The 15457-nt window shown below is 53.8% G+C and overlaps 1 protein-coding gene across 1 annotated transcript; it reads left to right on the forward strand.

Annotated features, from left to right (window-relative positions):
* Positions 1–9683: 9683 nt before the first annotated feature.
* On the forward strand, positions 9684–15056 carry PPP1R14A (protein phosphatase 1 regulatory inhibitor subunit 14A). The gene is made up of 4 exons (XM_003252673.3): positions 9684–10166; positions 13336–13416; positions 13978–14010; positions 14850–15056. Exons 1-4 carry the CDS (start codon positions 9966–9968, stop codon positions 14976–14978), a joined length of 444 nt encoding a protein of 147 aa, XP_003252721.1. The 5' UTR covers positions 9684–9965; the 3' UTR covers positions 14979–15056.
* Positions 15057–15457: the final 401 nt, after the last annotated feature.

Here is a 15457-nt window from a genome sequence, read left to right on the forward strand (position 1 = left end):
GGGCGGCAGACACGCGTTTCTTGGAAGCCTGTGGTTTTCTGCCCGCCTCGCCGCAGCTTTCCTGTGAATTCCTTCCTGAATTCAAAGTTCACTGGGCTCATGCTCCAGGGCTTAATGCTGGGGACCCAGCGGTGGCCATGCCAGACTGGTCCCTGAGTCACCAAACAGGAACGGCCCAGAGTAGTGATAGCGGAAGCTTAGCACAAAGTGATGAAAGCTGTGATGGGGAAGGCCAAGCTGAGGGATCAGAGGCTGGATCGCTAGAAAACCTGGGCATGATGGGATCCTAGATAGCTTTCCCATCCAGCCTGAGAGAGGGCCAGGGAGGGCTTCCTGGAGGAGGTGATAGGCCCATGCAAAAACAGCCCCGGGCCCTGGCTCCAAGGTTCTCAGGACAGATATGGAGACAAATACTTAGCACAGGCAGCATCAGAATTGAGAGGAAGGAAGCCCCTGGGGAAACCCAGAGAAGACACCTGACCAAGCCTGGGAGTCAAAGAGGGCTTCCTGGGCCGGGCGCAGTGGCTCACGCCTGTAATCCCAGCACTTCGGGAGGCCGAGGTGGGCGGATCACCTGAGGTTGGGAGTTCGAGACCAGCCTGACTAACATGGAGAAACCTCATCTCTACTAAAAATACAAAATTAGCCGGGCGTGGTGGTGCGTGCCTGTAATCCCAGCTTCTCGGGGGGCTGAGGCAGGAGAATCACTTGAACCCAGGAGGCGGAGGTTGTGGTGAGCCGAGATCGTGCCATTGCACTCCAGCCTGGGCAACAAGAGCAAAACTCCGTCTCAAAAAAAAAAAAAAAAAAAAAAAGAGGGCTTCCTGGAAGAGGAGTTACGTGAACTGACTCTAGAAAGGGGAATGGAGTGGGGCAGGCACACGAGTAGAGGACAGCCAACAAGGTAATCAAAATAAATGCATTATTATTGAAAACACTTTTTTAGATTATTTATTTATTTATTTATTTTTTTGAAATGGAGTTTTTGCTCTTGTTGCCCAGGCTGGAGTGCAATGGTGTGATCTTGGCTCACTGCAGCCTTGACCTCCTGGGCTCAAGGGATCCTCCCACCTCAGCCTCCCAAGTAGCTGGGACTACAGATGTGAGCCACCACATCCAGCTAATTTTTAAATTGTTTGTGGAGACAGGGGTCTTGCTGTGTTGCCTAGGCTGGTCTCAAACTCCTGGCTTCAAGGGATCCTCCTGTCTCATCCTTCCAAAAGTGTTGTATTACAGGCGTGAACCACCACACCTGGCCTGAAAACACTTTGACAGTGCTATACAGAAAATGAGGCCGGGCGCGGTGGCTCACGCCTGTAATCCCAGCACTTTGGGAGGCCGAGGCGGGCGGATCACGAGGTCAGGAGATCGAGGCCATCCTGGCTAATGCGGTGAAACCCCGTCTCTACTAAAAATACAAAAAATTAGCCAGGCCTGGTGGCAGGCACCTGTGGTCCCAGCTACTCCGGAGGCTGAGGCAGGAGAATGGCGTGAACCCGGGAGGCGGAGCTTGCAGTGAGCTGAGATTGCACCACTGCACTCCAGCCTAGGCAACAGAACGAGACTCTGCCTCAAAAAAAAAAAAAAAAAGAAAGAAAGAAAATGAATCGGGGGCTGGGATGGAAAATAACAAGAGATCTTTTGAATGGGGTGGCGGAGGAAGGGCTCTGTGAGGGGTGGCTTTGATAATGAACTCTGAAGGATGATAAGGGCCAAGGGACAAACATTCCAAGCATCAGGAACGGCAAATGCAGAGGTCTTCAGGCAGGAAAGAGAACAGTGTGTTCAGAAGCAAGGGCCACTCCCACTCTTCAGCCTTCCTCCTAGCATAATAATACATGAAGAGTCGAAGAGTCCTAACTGAGTTATCGAAATGGTGTTTACCTTAAACAATGGAAGTCTAACCTTGCAGTGAGGTCATGGGACTCAAGGTGGAGTCTGAATGTGAGGCCAAAGGTCTCCCCCAGCACTTGAATCGCCCCCTGCCACTCAGGCCCACTAAAGCCAGGCTTGAGCATGAAAACAGAGAAGTATGTGCTGAGCTGTCGGGGCTTGGAAGAAGGCATAGGCCTCTTCTTTCTTTATTTTATTTTATTTTATTTTATTTTATTTTATTTTATTTTGAGACAGAGTTGCGCTTGTTGCCCAGGCTGGAGTGCAGTGCCGCGATCTCAGCTCACTGCAACCTCCACCTCCCGGGTTCAAGCGATTCTCCTGCCTCAGCCTCCTGAGTAGCTGGGATTACAGGCACCCACCACCATGCCCAGCTAATTTTTGTGTTTTTTGTAGAGATGGAGTTTCACCATGTTAGCCAGGCTGGTCTCGAACTTCTGACCTCATGATCCACCCACCTTGACCTCCCAAAGTGTTGGGATTACAGGCGTGAGCCACGGCGTCTGTCCAGTTTGGAACTTTAAACACAAAAACTCAAAAGGAGGGCCAGGCGCAGTGGCTCATGCCTGTAATCCCAGCACTTTGGGAGGCCAAGGCGGGCTGATCACAAGGTCAGTGGATCGAGACCATCCTGGCTAACACAGTGAAAACCCGTCTCTACTAAAAAAAAAATAAAAAAGATTAGCCAGATGTGGTGGCGGGAGCATGTAGTCCCAGCTACTTGGGAGGCTGAGGCAGGAGAATCGCTTGAACCCGGGAGGCGGAGTTTGCAGTGAGCCAATATTGTGCCACTGCACTCCAGCCTGAGCAACAGCACGAGACTCGTTCTCAAAAAAAAAAAAAAAAAAAAAGGGGTTGGGCGCGGTGGCTCATGCCTGTAATCCCAGCACTTTGGGAGGCCGAGGTGGGTGGTTCACGAAGTCAGGAGTTCGAGACCAGCCTGGCCAACATAGTGAAACCCTGTCTCTACTAAAAATACAAAAATTAGCCGGGCGTGGTAGCGCGCGTGCCTGTAGTCCCAGCCCCTCAGGAGGCTGAGGCAGGAGAATCGCTTGAACCCGGGAGGTGGAGGCTGCAGCAAGCTGAGATCGCCCCACTGCACACCAGCCCAGGCGATAGTGTGAGACTTAGTCTCAAAAAAAAAAAAAGAAAGAAAGAAAAGAAAAAAAAAGGGCTGGGCGCGATGGTTTATGCCTGTAATCCCATGTAATCCCAGCACTTTGGAAGGCCAAGGCAGGCGGATCACGAGGTCAGCAGATGGAGACCATCTGGGCTAACACCCGTGTGGGCTAACACGGTGAAACCCAGTCTCTACTAAAAAAAAAATACAAAAGATTAGCCGGGCGTGGGCCGGGTGCGGTGGCTCACGCCTGTAATCCCAGCACTTTGGGAGCCTGAGGCGGGTGGATCACGAGGTCAGGAGGTCGAGACCATCCTGTAAGATGGTGAAACCCCGTCTCTACTAAAAATACAAAAAAAATTAGCCGGGTGTGGTGGCAGGCTCCTGTAGTCCCAGCTACTCGGGAGGCTGAGGCAGGAGAATAGCTTGAACCCGGGAGGCGGAGGTTGCAGTGAGCCGAGACTGCGCCACTGCCCTCCAGCCTAGGTGACAGAGCAAGACTCTGTCTTAAAAAAAAAACAAAAAACTTGACGGTAGGCCAGGCGTGGTGGCTCACCCCTGTAATCCTAGCACTTTGGGAGGCCGAGGCGGGTGGATCACCTGAGGTCGGGAGTTCAAGACCAGCCTGACCAACATGGAGAAATCCTGTCTCTACTAAAAATACAAAATTAGTCTGGCGTGGTGGCGGATGCCTGTAATCCACGCTACTCGGGAGGCTGAGGCAGGAGAATCGCTTGAACCTGGGAGGTGGAGGTTGCAGTGAGCTGAGATAGCGCCATTGTACTCCAGCCTGGACAACAAGAGCAAAACTCCGTCTCAAAAAATGAAACAAAAACAAAACAAAACAAAAAACTTGACAGTAATTGCATCAATTGTTTTTTTTTTCCCCCCTTTTTTTTTTTTTTTTTTTTGAGACCGAGTCTTGCTCTGTCGCCCAGGCTGGAGTGCAGTGGCGCAATCTCGGCTCACTGCAAGCTCCGCTTCCCGGGTTCACGCCATTCTCCTGCCTCAGTCTCCCGAGTAGCTGGGACTACAGGCGCCCGCCACCACGCCCGGCTAATTTTTTGTATTTTTAGTAGAGACGGGGTTTCACCGTGGTCTCGATCTCCTGACCTCGTGATCCGCCCGCCTCGGCCTCCCAAAGTGCTAGGATTACAAGCGTGAGCCACCGCGCCCGGCCCCTCTTTTTTATATTGCATCAATTGTTTAGAAAGCAGACCACCAGAAGGTTTTTGTTTCTGTTTCTTCCCTGGGGAGGACTGTTTTATCATTGACACTGTTTAGAAATGCGAGTGCAAAGTAAAATAAAAATTAGACCAACTTTTGGTCAGTTTTTTTTTTTTTTTAATGGAGTCTCAACTCTGTTTGTTGCCCAGGCTGCAGTGCAATGGCACGATCTTGGCTCACCGCAACCTCCATCTCCCGGGTTCAAGCGATTCTCCTGCCTCAGTCTCCCAAGTAGCTGGGATTACAGGCGTGTACCACCACACCCGGCTAATTTTTGTATTTTTATGGAGATGGGGTTTCACCATGTTGGCCAGGTTGATCTCTAACTCCTGACCTCAGGTGATCCGCCCACCTCGGCCTCCCAAAGTGCTGGGATTACAGGTGTGAGCCACCGCGCCCAGCCAGCTTTTTATTTTTAAATTCTCTTTCTTTTTTTTTTTTTTTTTTTTTTTTTGAGACGGAGTCTTGCTCTGTCCCCCAGGCTGGAGTGCAGTGGCGCAATCTCGGCTCACTGCAAGCTCCGCCTCCCGGGGTTCACGCCATTCTCCTGCCTCAGCCTCCCGAGTAGCTGGGACTACAGGCGCCCGCCAACACGCCCGGCTAATTTTTTGTATTTTTAGTAGAGACGGGGTTTCACCCTGTTAGCCAGGATGGTCTCGATCTCCTGACCTCGTGATCCGCCCGCCTCGGCCTCCCAAAGTGCTGGGATTACAGGCTTGAGCCACCGCGCCCGGCCGTATTTTTAAATTCTCTACAGACAGTGCACCCTCTTTTTGCTTGTACCCAAAGTGGACCAGTCCTGTCCCACTGCCTTTAGTATGCTACTAGTTGGGAAACAGACAATATTTTTTTTTTCTGTCACTGCACAGAACAGAAAATATGACATTTTTCTTTTTGAGACAGGGTCTCACTCCATCACCCAGGCTGGAGTGCAGTGGTGCCATCACGGTTCACTGCGTCCTCCATCTCCTGGACTCAAGTGATTCTCCCAACTCAGCCTCCAGAGTAACTGGGACTACAAGCACGTACCATTGCACCTGGCTTTTTTTTTTTTTTTTTTTTTTTTGTAGAGACAGGGTCTCACTATGTTGCCCAAGCTGATCTTGAACTCCTGGATGTAATTGCTCCTCCTGCCTCAGCCTCCTATAGTGCTGAGATTACAGGCGTGAGCCACCGTGCCTGGCATGGACAATATATTAAATGAGTACATTATATATAATGTTAGAGGCCAGGCACGGTGTCTCATGCCTGTAATTCCAGCACTTTGGGAGGCCAAGACGGGCAGATCATCTGAGGTCAGGAGTTCGAGACCAGCCTGACCAACATGGTAAAACCCCATCTCTACTGAAAATATAAAAAGTAAGCAGACACAGTGGTGTACAACTGTAGTCCCAGCTACTCAGGAGGCTGAAGCAGGGGACTCTCTTGAACCCGGGAGGCAGAGGTTGCAGTGAGCCGAGATCACAATACTGTACTCCAGCCTGGGGCGACAGAGCAAGACTCCATCTCAAAAAAAGAATGTATATATATATCTCTCTCAAATGTTAGAAAGTGGTAAGTGTTATGTATCAAACAGAGCTGGGTGAGGGGCACGAGAGTTGCAGTGTGAAATAGCGTGGCCAGGGAAGACCTCACTGAACAGTGACATTGGAGGGAGGTGAAGGAGTGAGCCCTGCTGATATTCTAGGGAAGAACCTTCCTGGCAGAGGGAACTGCAAGTGAAAGGTGCTGAAACGGGACTGTCCCTAGCAGAGCTGGGACTGGTAAACGAAGGAGTTTGGCCTTTAGACTGAAGGCCATGGGGAGCTATGGATAGTTGTTTTTTTTTTTTTTTTTTTTTTGAGACAGAGTCTCGCTCTGTCACCCAGGCTGGAGTGCAGTGGCGCGATCTCGGCTCACTGCAAGCTCTGCCTCCCAGGTTCACGCCATTCTCCTGCCTCAGCCTCTCCGAGTAGCTGGGACTACAGGCGCCCGCCACCACGCCCGGCTAATTTTTTGTATTTTTAGTAGAGACGGGGTTTCACCGTGGTCTCGATCTGCTGACCTCGTGATCCGCCCACCTCGGCCTCCCAAAGTGCTGGGATTACAAGCGTGAGCCACCGCGCCCGGCCGATAGTTGTTTTTTATTTTTGTTTTTTCAGAGATGGGGTCTTGCTTTGTCGCCCAGGCTGGAGTGTGATGGCGCGATCTCAGCTCACTGCAGCCTCCGCCTCCCAGGTTCAAGCAATTCTCCAACCTCAGCCTCCCGAGTAGCTGGGATTACAGGGGTGCACCACCATGCTTGGCTAATTTTTTTGCATTTTTAATAGAGACAGGGGTTCGCCATGTTGGTCAGGCTGGTCTCAAACTCCTGACCTCAGATGATCCACTCACCTCAGCCTCCCGAAGTGCTGGGATTACAGACATGAGCCATGGCGCCTGGCCTGTTTTTAATTTTGAAATAAAACAGGTTTATTGATGCCGGGCACGGTGGCTCACGCCTGTAATCCCAGCACTTTGGGAGGCCGAGGCGGGTGGATTACCTGAGGTCAGGAGTTCAAGAACAGCCCGTGGTGAAACCCCGTCTCTATTAAAAATACAAAAATTAGCCAGGCGTGGTGGCACACCCCTGTAATCCCAGCTACTCGGCAGGCTGAAGCAGGAGAATTGCTTGAGCGGGGAGGCAGAGGTTGCAGTGAGCTGAGATCGTGCCACTGCACTCCAGCCTGGCAGACAGAGCGAGACTCTGCCCCAAAACAAAAACAAAAACAAAAACAAAAAAACAGCCTTATTGAGATATAACTCACATACCATACAACTCACCCTTATTTATTTATTTATTTAGAGATGGAGTTTCACTCTTGTTGCCCAGGATGGAGTGCGATGGTGCGATCTCAGCTCACTGCAACATCCCCTTCCCAGGTTCAAGCGATTCTCCTGCCTCAGCCTCCTGAGTAGCTGGGATTACAGGCATGTGCCCCCATGCCCAGCTAATTTTTGTATTTTTAGTGGAGACGGGGTTTCACCATGTTGGCCAGGCTGGTCTCTAACTCTTGACCTCCGGTGATCCACCCGCCTTGCCTTCCCAAAGTGCTGGATTACAGGCGTGAGTCACCGTGCCTGGCCCAACTCACTTTTTAAAGTATACGGTTCGGGGCCGGGTGCGGTGGCTCACGCTTGTAATCCCAGCACTTTGGGAGGCCGAGGCGGGCAGATCACGAGGTCAGGAGATCGAGACCACGGTGAAACTCCGTCTCTACTAAAAATACAAAAAAAAAAAAATTAGCCGGGCGTGGTGGCGGGCGCCTGTAGTCCCAGCTACTCGGAGAGGCTGAGGCAGGAGAATGGCGGGAACCCGGGAGGCGGAGCTTGCAGTGAGCCGAGTTCGCGCCACTGCACTCCAACCTGGGTGACAGAGCGAGACTCCGTCTCAAAAATAAAAAATAAAAAAAAAAAAATAAAGTATACGGTTCGGCCAGGTGTGGTGGCTCATCCCAGCACCTTATGAGTGACATGATTGCAATTTTTTTTCTCCCATTCTATGGGTTGTCTCTTCACTTTCTTGATGATGTTCTTTGAAACTCAAAAGTTTTACATTATGGCTGGTTGGTGGGGTGAGGTGGCTCATGCCTATAATCCCAGCATCTTGGGAGGCCAAGGTGGGAGGATCACTTGAGCCCAGGAATTGGAGAACAGCCTAGGCAACATAGGGAGACCATGTCTCTACAATTTTTTTTTTTTTTTTTTTTGAGATGGAGTCTTGCTCTGTCACCCAGGCTGGAGTGCAGTGGTGCGATCTTGGCTCACCACAACCTCTGCCTCCTGGGTTCAAGCAATTTTCCTGCCTCAGCGTCCCCAGTAGCTGCAATTACAGGTGCACACCACCACGCCTGGCTAATTTTTTTTTTTTTTTTTTTTGTATTTTTAGTAGAGATGGGGTTTCACCATGTTGACCTGGCTGGTCTCGAATTCCAGACCTCATGATCTGCCCACCTTGGCCTCTCAAAGTGCTGGGATTACAGGCATGAGCCACTGTGCCTGGCCTTTTAAAAAAAAAAAATTATTTATTATTATTTTATTTATTTATTTATTTTGAGAGAGAGTCTTGCTCTTGTTGCCCAGGCTGGAGTGCAATGGCGCTATCTTGGCTCACCGCAACCTCCGCCTCCCGGGTTCAAGCGATTCTCCTGCCTCAGCCTCCCGAGTAGCTGGGATTACAGGCATGTGCCACCATGTCCAGCTAATTTTTGTATTTTTAGTAGAGACAGGGTTTCACCATGTTGGCCAGGCTGGTCTTGAACTCCTGACCTCGTGATCCACCTGCCTTGGCCTCCCAAAGTTCTGGGATTACAGGGATGAGCCACTGCGTCAGCCACATTTAAATTTTAAAGTATAATTCTTGCTGCTTATAATTAGAAGTGGGAAGACTGTTTTGAAGTAAGGGACTTCCCTGGCCACCCTCGCTAAAGTTGCAACCCTACCCTCACTCCATTTCTCCTTTTCTGCTTTATATTTCCACAAAGCACTTATATGATAATAAGCTGTATAATACCGTACTTACTGTGTTTCTCGTGTGTCCCGGCTACAACTGTCAAATGCGTGGGACTGGGCTTGTTTTGTTCCCTGCTCTATCCCTGGAGGGTAAAGCAGTGTCTGGTATAGAGTGGATACTTAATAGATATTCGTTGAATGGGGCCAGGGGCGGTGGCTCACGCCTGTAATCCCAGCACTTTGGGAGGCGGAGGCAGGCAGATCACTAGAGGTCAGGAGTTCGAGACCAGCCTGGGCAACATGGCGAAACCCCGTCTCTACTAAAAATACAAAAATTAGCCGGGTGTTGTGGTGCATCCCTGTAAACCCAGCTACTTCGGAGGCTGAGGCAGGAGAATCGCTTGAACCTGGGAGGTGGACATTGCGGTGAGCCGAGATCGCGCCATTGCACTCCAGCCTGGGCGACAGAGAGACACCGACTCAAAAAAAAATTAGTTGAACGGAATGAGTGAACAAACAAATGGGGCTGGGCGCGGTGGCTCACGCTTGTAATCGCAGCACTTTGGGAGGCCGAGGCGGGCGGATCACGAGGTCAGGAGATCGAGACCACGGTGAAACCCCGTCTCTACTAAAAATACAAAAAATTAGCCGGGCGTGGTGGCGGGCGCCTGTAGTCCCAGCTACTCGGAGAGGCTGAGGCAGGAGAATGGCGTGAATCCAGGAGGCGGAGCTTGCAGTGAGCCGAGATCGTGCCACTGCACTCCAGCCCGGGCGACAGAGCGAGACTCCGGCTCAACAACAACAACAACAACAACAACAAAAATGGATGGATGAGTGAATGAATGAACGAAGGAACAAGTGACCGCTCGACCTCCTACAGCGACGGCGGCGCAGGCGCTCCCGCACCATCCCCCCCGTCACCGCCAGAGGGCGCAGACAGGCCGGGTCCCGTGTGTCTGTCCCGGGCCCCCGCCCCACGGGATCCCGGCCCGGGAGCCCCCGACGCAGGGACCCGCCCGGGGCTCTGGGTCCCCGCGCATACCTGAACCCCGAGCGACTGCGTGCCTCAAGCCGACGCAGCGGCCTACTGTCGCACTGCAGATGGGGAAACTGAGGCCCGGGTGGCCGGGGCGGGGCAGACCTCCCGACGAGCCCGAGCCCCCGCCCCCAGCTAGCCCCGCCCCGGCCCGTAAGAAGCACCCGGGGCGCGAGGCGAAGGCGCACAGCACCGGGCCAGGCTGGGTCCAGCAGCGCGATGGCAGCTCAGCGGCTGGGCAAGCGCGTGCTGAGCAAGCTGCAGTCTCCATCGCGGGCCCGCGGGCCAGGAGGCAGTCCCGGGGGGCTGCAGAAGCGGCACGCGCGCGTTACCGTCAAGTATGACCGGCGGGAGCTGCAGCGGCGGCTGGACGTGGAGAAGTGGATCGACGGGCGCCTAGAGGAGCTGTACCGCGGCATGGTGAGCCCGGGGAGGGCTCGGGGGTGGTCGGGGACAGATAGAGCCCGGGCGCGGAGACCCCAAGCCCTTGGGGTCTCGGTGCACACTCGCTGGTGCACGGCCAGCCTGGTCTGCACAAGAGGATGAGGGTCCCAGGGCCGAGCACTCATTGGCCTGGCCGTCCGTGCCCTACGGCATCGTGCTTGTGGACACACGGAGAGCGACACACAAACACCTGGGTCTCCAGAGATACGTCCAAACGCCTGGGGAGGGCCAGGGGTTTAGCATATGAGGAGGGAGGAAGCTAAGTTGAGCTGAAATCGCCACGTCTGGAGAAAGAGTGGGGGAAGGGGGGTGTCATAAAGCCAAACATAGACATGGTGACAGGGGAGATACAGCCACACAGAGACCCACGGCAAAGGAAGCAAAAGCAGACACAGATGTGCACAGTGAAGGAAGCTATAGCTACTCAAGGACACAGCCCAGAAGTAACAGCCATGTACAAACCCACAAAGACACAAGCGGGGGTGGGGGGGGTCACCTACAGTTCAACATATGCTACAGCCACAGCCACCCGCAGACACAGCGGCGTGGGCCATAGCCGTAGGCAGACACAGCACAACCCCACTGGAACACAAAATGACTCAAGTTATGGCCCTTCCTTATCTCCTAAAGAAAAAACTATGACCACCGTCAAGCACAAGCGCTGATCCACAGCCACTCAAAGACATAAAACAACAGAAATTGGCCCAGCACAGTGGCTCACGCGCTTTGTGAGGCCGGGGCAGGAGGATTGCTTGATGTCAGGAGTTCAAGACCAGCCTGGGCAACATGGGGAAAACCTGTCTCTACCAGAAATCTTAAAACTTAGCTGGGCATGGTGGCATGCACGCACTTGTAATCTCAGCTTCTCAGGAGGCTGAGGTGGGAGGATTGCTTGAGCCTGGGAGGCCAAGGTTGCAGCGAGCCAAGATTGCACCACTGCACTCCAGCCTGGGCAACAGAGCGAGACCGTGTCTCAAAAACAAACAAAACCCAACAGAATTTATAACTACACCCAGACATAAAACTGTGTAAGTGCCGGGCGCGGTGGCTCACGCCTGTAATCCCTGCACTTTGAGAGGCCAAGGCGGGCGGATCACCTGAGGTCAGGAGTTTGAGACCAGCCTGACCAACATGGAGAAACCCCGTCTCTACTAAAAAATACAAAATTAGCCGGGTGTGGTGGCGCATGCCTGTAATCCCAGCTACTCGGGAGGCTGAGGCAGGAGAATCACTTGAACCTGGGAGGCAGAGGTTGCGGTGAGCTGAGATCCCGCCATTGCCCTCCAGCCTGGGCAACAAGAGCGAAACTCCATCTCAAAAACAAACAAACAAACAAAAAAACTGTAAGCTATAGGAACAGGTGGACATACAACCACAGAGCCCACTGCTGCTCACAGGCACACAAGAGCCTAAGCCACAGCTACATGTATTGACAGACACAGGTACTTCATCACTTGAGTTTCTGCTTGAAGTCACACTTTCAGTGACTTCTTTTTTCTTTTCCTTAGAGGTGGGGCCTCACTGGCTGAGCACGGTGGCTCACGCCTGTAATCCCAGAACTTTAGGAGGCCGAGGTGGGCAGATCACTTGAGGTCAGGAGTTTGAGACTAGCCTGGCCAACATGGTGAAACCCCGTCTCTACTAAAATTACAAAAATTAGCCGGGCATGGTGGCAGGCACCTGTAATCCCAGCTACTTGGGAGGCTCAGGCAGGAGAATCACTTGAACCCGGGAGGCGGAGGTTGCAGTGAGCCACGATCACATCATTGCACTCCACCCTGGGTGACAGAAGGAGACTCTGTCTCAAAAAAAAAAAAAAAAAAAAAAAAAGAAAGAAAGAAAAAAGAAAAAGAGATGGGGCCTCGCTATGTTGCCCAGGCTGATCTTGAACTCCTAGGCTCAAGCAATTCTCTCTTGTTGGCCTCCCAAAATGTCAGGATTACAGGCGTGAGCCACTGCGCCTGGTCTTCTGTGACTTCTGTATGCTACAGTGTACACATGACCCACGAGTCCTCCTCTTCATGGTGCGACAATGGTGGAAGGCACGGCCCTTCTCCCACAGTGACATGCAGTCCCTCTGTTCTCAGACTCACACCTGGGCCCGTACAGGTGAACCAATCTGGTTGCTAGTGGCAGGTGGCATCTATGAGGCCATTTTTGGGTGGTGGGCCCCACATGCTGATGTGTCCCACACCCAAGCCAGAGCCACACACCTCACACCTGCAGGACCACAGGCCACTATACGAAGCCACTGCACGATGCCGGGTCCCTCTGCAGCTCAGCCAGCCCCAGGCCCTTGGCATCAGGCTGTGGCCCTGGCAGAGACTCGCATACCTGTGTCCTTGCTGAAGCCCCTTCACCACACATGAACCAGGACCATCCAGCCCTGAAGCCCCAGGCCTGAAGCCAACAGCCGGACTTTGGGTTGGGGAGGAAAGGATTCATAACCCCAAGGCTCTCTTGCTCCCTCGACAGCTGGGGACAGCTGGGTCCTGTTCCCAGCAGGGGTACTGAGCCAGCCTGCGCTTGGGCCACTGCCTGTAGAGGCCATACTCAGTGCCCCGCTCTTAGCAGCTGAGTTGAGCCATGACTCCTCCCACCCACCCACCTCGAGGGGCCTCGGTGGTCCTCCCTCCGGTCTCACCAGGCTGCATTTTGGCCCCCTGGGGGCTGGCCCAAGCCGTCCCCTCCCTTCCTGTCCCCTGGGGGAAGGGACCGCCCCAGCTGGCTGCTGGCTGCCAGCCTCTCCTCCCCCGCACCTAGTGCTAAGACTTTTCCTTGAAAGGGCAGAAGCCAGCCCCTCTCCCGAATCCCAGAATCTGACATTCCAGGACTCCACTAGGCCTGTTTTCCTCTGTGGGAACTAGAGCCAAGGCGAGAGACCCGTGCCAGCCCCGAGGCTGCCGGGGCCCATGGGTCCAGGCATCGGGCTGGTACAGGGCCCCGGGGCTCTCTCAGCCCATCTGTCACCCCCACCCCCAACACCCAGATGTCCCGCCTTGGCAGTGCTGTCCCTGACTGCCACATTAATGCTCCAGAACCCGCCAGCTGGGCCCTGGGGCCGGTGGGGCTCCTGCAGAGCCCTGGACAAAGGCGAGGGAGGGAGGGAAGGGGATCCTAAGCACCCCTGCCTCCCTGGCCCTAGGAGGCAGACATGCCCGATGAGATCAACATTGACGAATTGTTGGAGTTAGAGAGTGAAGAGGAGAGAAGCCGGAAAATCCAGGTAGGTGGGGGGGAGGTGTCCCCCAGCCCCCTACTTTGCACCTCCCTAAAAATAATAGCAATAGTTCACATGTTTCCTGAGCGCTCACTAGCTGCCGGGCACTGGTGTGATGGCTTTACACGTATTCACTCACTTAACCCTCACAAAACCCTCCGAAGCAGGCGCTAGTGTGAGCTCCATTTTCCCCATGAGGAAAATGAGGCCCAGAGAGGTTGAATCCCTTGCCCAGCGTCACACAGCTCAGAAGGAGCAGAGCTGGGCGTCGAACCCAGGCAGTTTGGCAGCCATGTCCTTGCTTATGGCTTATGCCTTTTTAGAGGAGGGAAGTGCTGTGTGACCCTCTCACCCTTTCTGGATCTAGTGACTCACCCCTGCCCTGAGTCTATCCACATGCCCCTTGGGCTCTGTTCCTCTCTTGAAGCTTGGTGGGCAGTCCACCCTGGAGTCTGACTTCCATTTGTCTTGCTGCTGGGGAAGGAAAGGGGCTGGAGGGGAGTAGGTGTTAGTCATTTACTGTTTTGTTTTTTTTGTTTTTTGTTTTTCTTTGGTTGGGGGTTTTAGGGACTCCTGAAGTCGTGTGGGAAACCCGTCGAGGTGAGTTTTCTCTCCCTCATTCTCTCCCTGTTCGGGCCCCAAGTACTCTGATGGGGGAGGGGGAAGAAGCTGGCAGAAGGGTCTCTGAGGAACACTACCCGGCCCCCCCACCCCTGGCCCCGACCTGCCCTCCGCAGCTCTTTCTGGTCTCCAGGGGTGTCTTTTGTCCTTCTTGTCTCTCTCCCTCTCTCCCCCATCTGCTGAGGGGGCTCCATTCTGTCCTCCCCCATCTGCCCTGTTTCTGCCTCTCCTGTGCCTGCCCTTTGGCCACCAGCCTTTGGGCTCGGTCTCCCTCTGTCCTCCCCTGACACTGCCTCCGCCACCCGGACTCCCTTCCCCACCTCTGGGGGCCCTCCCTCCTCCCAGACCCTGAAGCTGAGCAGCCCAACCCCTCCCACTTCCTTCCCTGCTTTAAAAGGGAAAACTATTCATGTTTCTCCAACTAGCTCTAGGGACAAACGTCATTGCGTTTCTGTTCGCCCTGGATCTATCTCTGGGGACCTGTCTCCACATGTCTCTGTTTCTTTCTCTGTCCTTATGTCTCTCTCTGTCTCTATCTCTACATGTCTGTTTCTCCCCCTCCCCCACTCCGTGTCTGTCTCCTTGGATCTCTCTCTCTCTTCCTAGCTCTTTCTCTCCATCCCTCCCATTGCTCTTTCCCCATCTCTGTCTTTCTCCCGGCTCACTTTTCTCTCTCTGTCTATAGCCTCCGCCCCTAACTCCCCCCATCCCACAATCAGAGAACAGGAGGAGGCACCCAGGTCAGGGACTGGGCTGGACAGGGGCAGGGGGTGCCCCCGCGCTGTTCCCATGTTCTCAGCTCCCCCGCCCTGTCTCAGGACTTCATCCAGGAGCTGCTGGCAAAGCTTCAAGGCCTCCACAGGCAGCCCGGCCTCCGCCAGCCCAGCCCCTCCCACGACGGCAGCCTCAGCCCCCTCCAGGACCGGGCCCGGACTGGTCACCCCTGACCCTCTCGCACTCTCCCTGCCCCGCTGGACGCCGCCCGGCTTGTGTATAAGTTGTATTTAATGGTTCTGTAACAATAACACTGTGTGGCTGTTTTTCCTACCCCCGGGTTACCATGGACTTCCCCTAGCTCCCCCCATAACCTCCCTCTCTCCTCCTGTGGCCTCTGCTCATGTCCCTGTCCCAGCGCTGCAGCTGGGCCTGCCAGATGGAGAATCACTCCTCCTGGGCCAGAGAGCATGAGAACGGGCCCTGCTGAGCCCATGCCCTTGGGACTTATATCCTAGACCTCGCCTTCCCTTGAATTCCCCACCCCACCCCCATCCCCAGTCCCAGCAAGCAGGGCCCCTATATTCGGGCTCCTGCAGGAATCTGGGTCAAGGGGCACGCTCATGACCAAAGGTGACCGATATTGACTCAGTACAGGTGATCACACAGCAAACAAATCATTCAGCCACTCCATGAAATCTGCGCTGTGCTT

The sequence above is a fragment of the Nomascus leucogenys genome, chromosome 11 (assembly GCF_006542625.1).
Source record: "Nomascus leucogenys isolate Asia chromosome 11, Asia_NLE_v1, whole genome shotgun sequence".
NCBI classification, from domain to species: Eukaryota; Metazoa; Chordata; class Mammalia; order Primates; family Hylobatidae; genus Nomascus; species Nomascus leucogenys.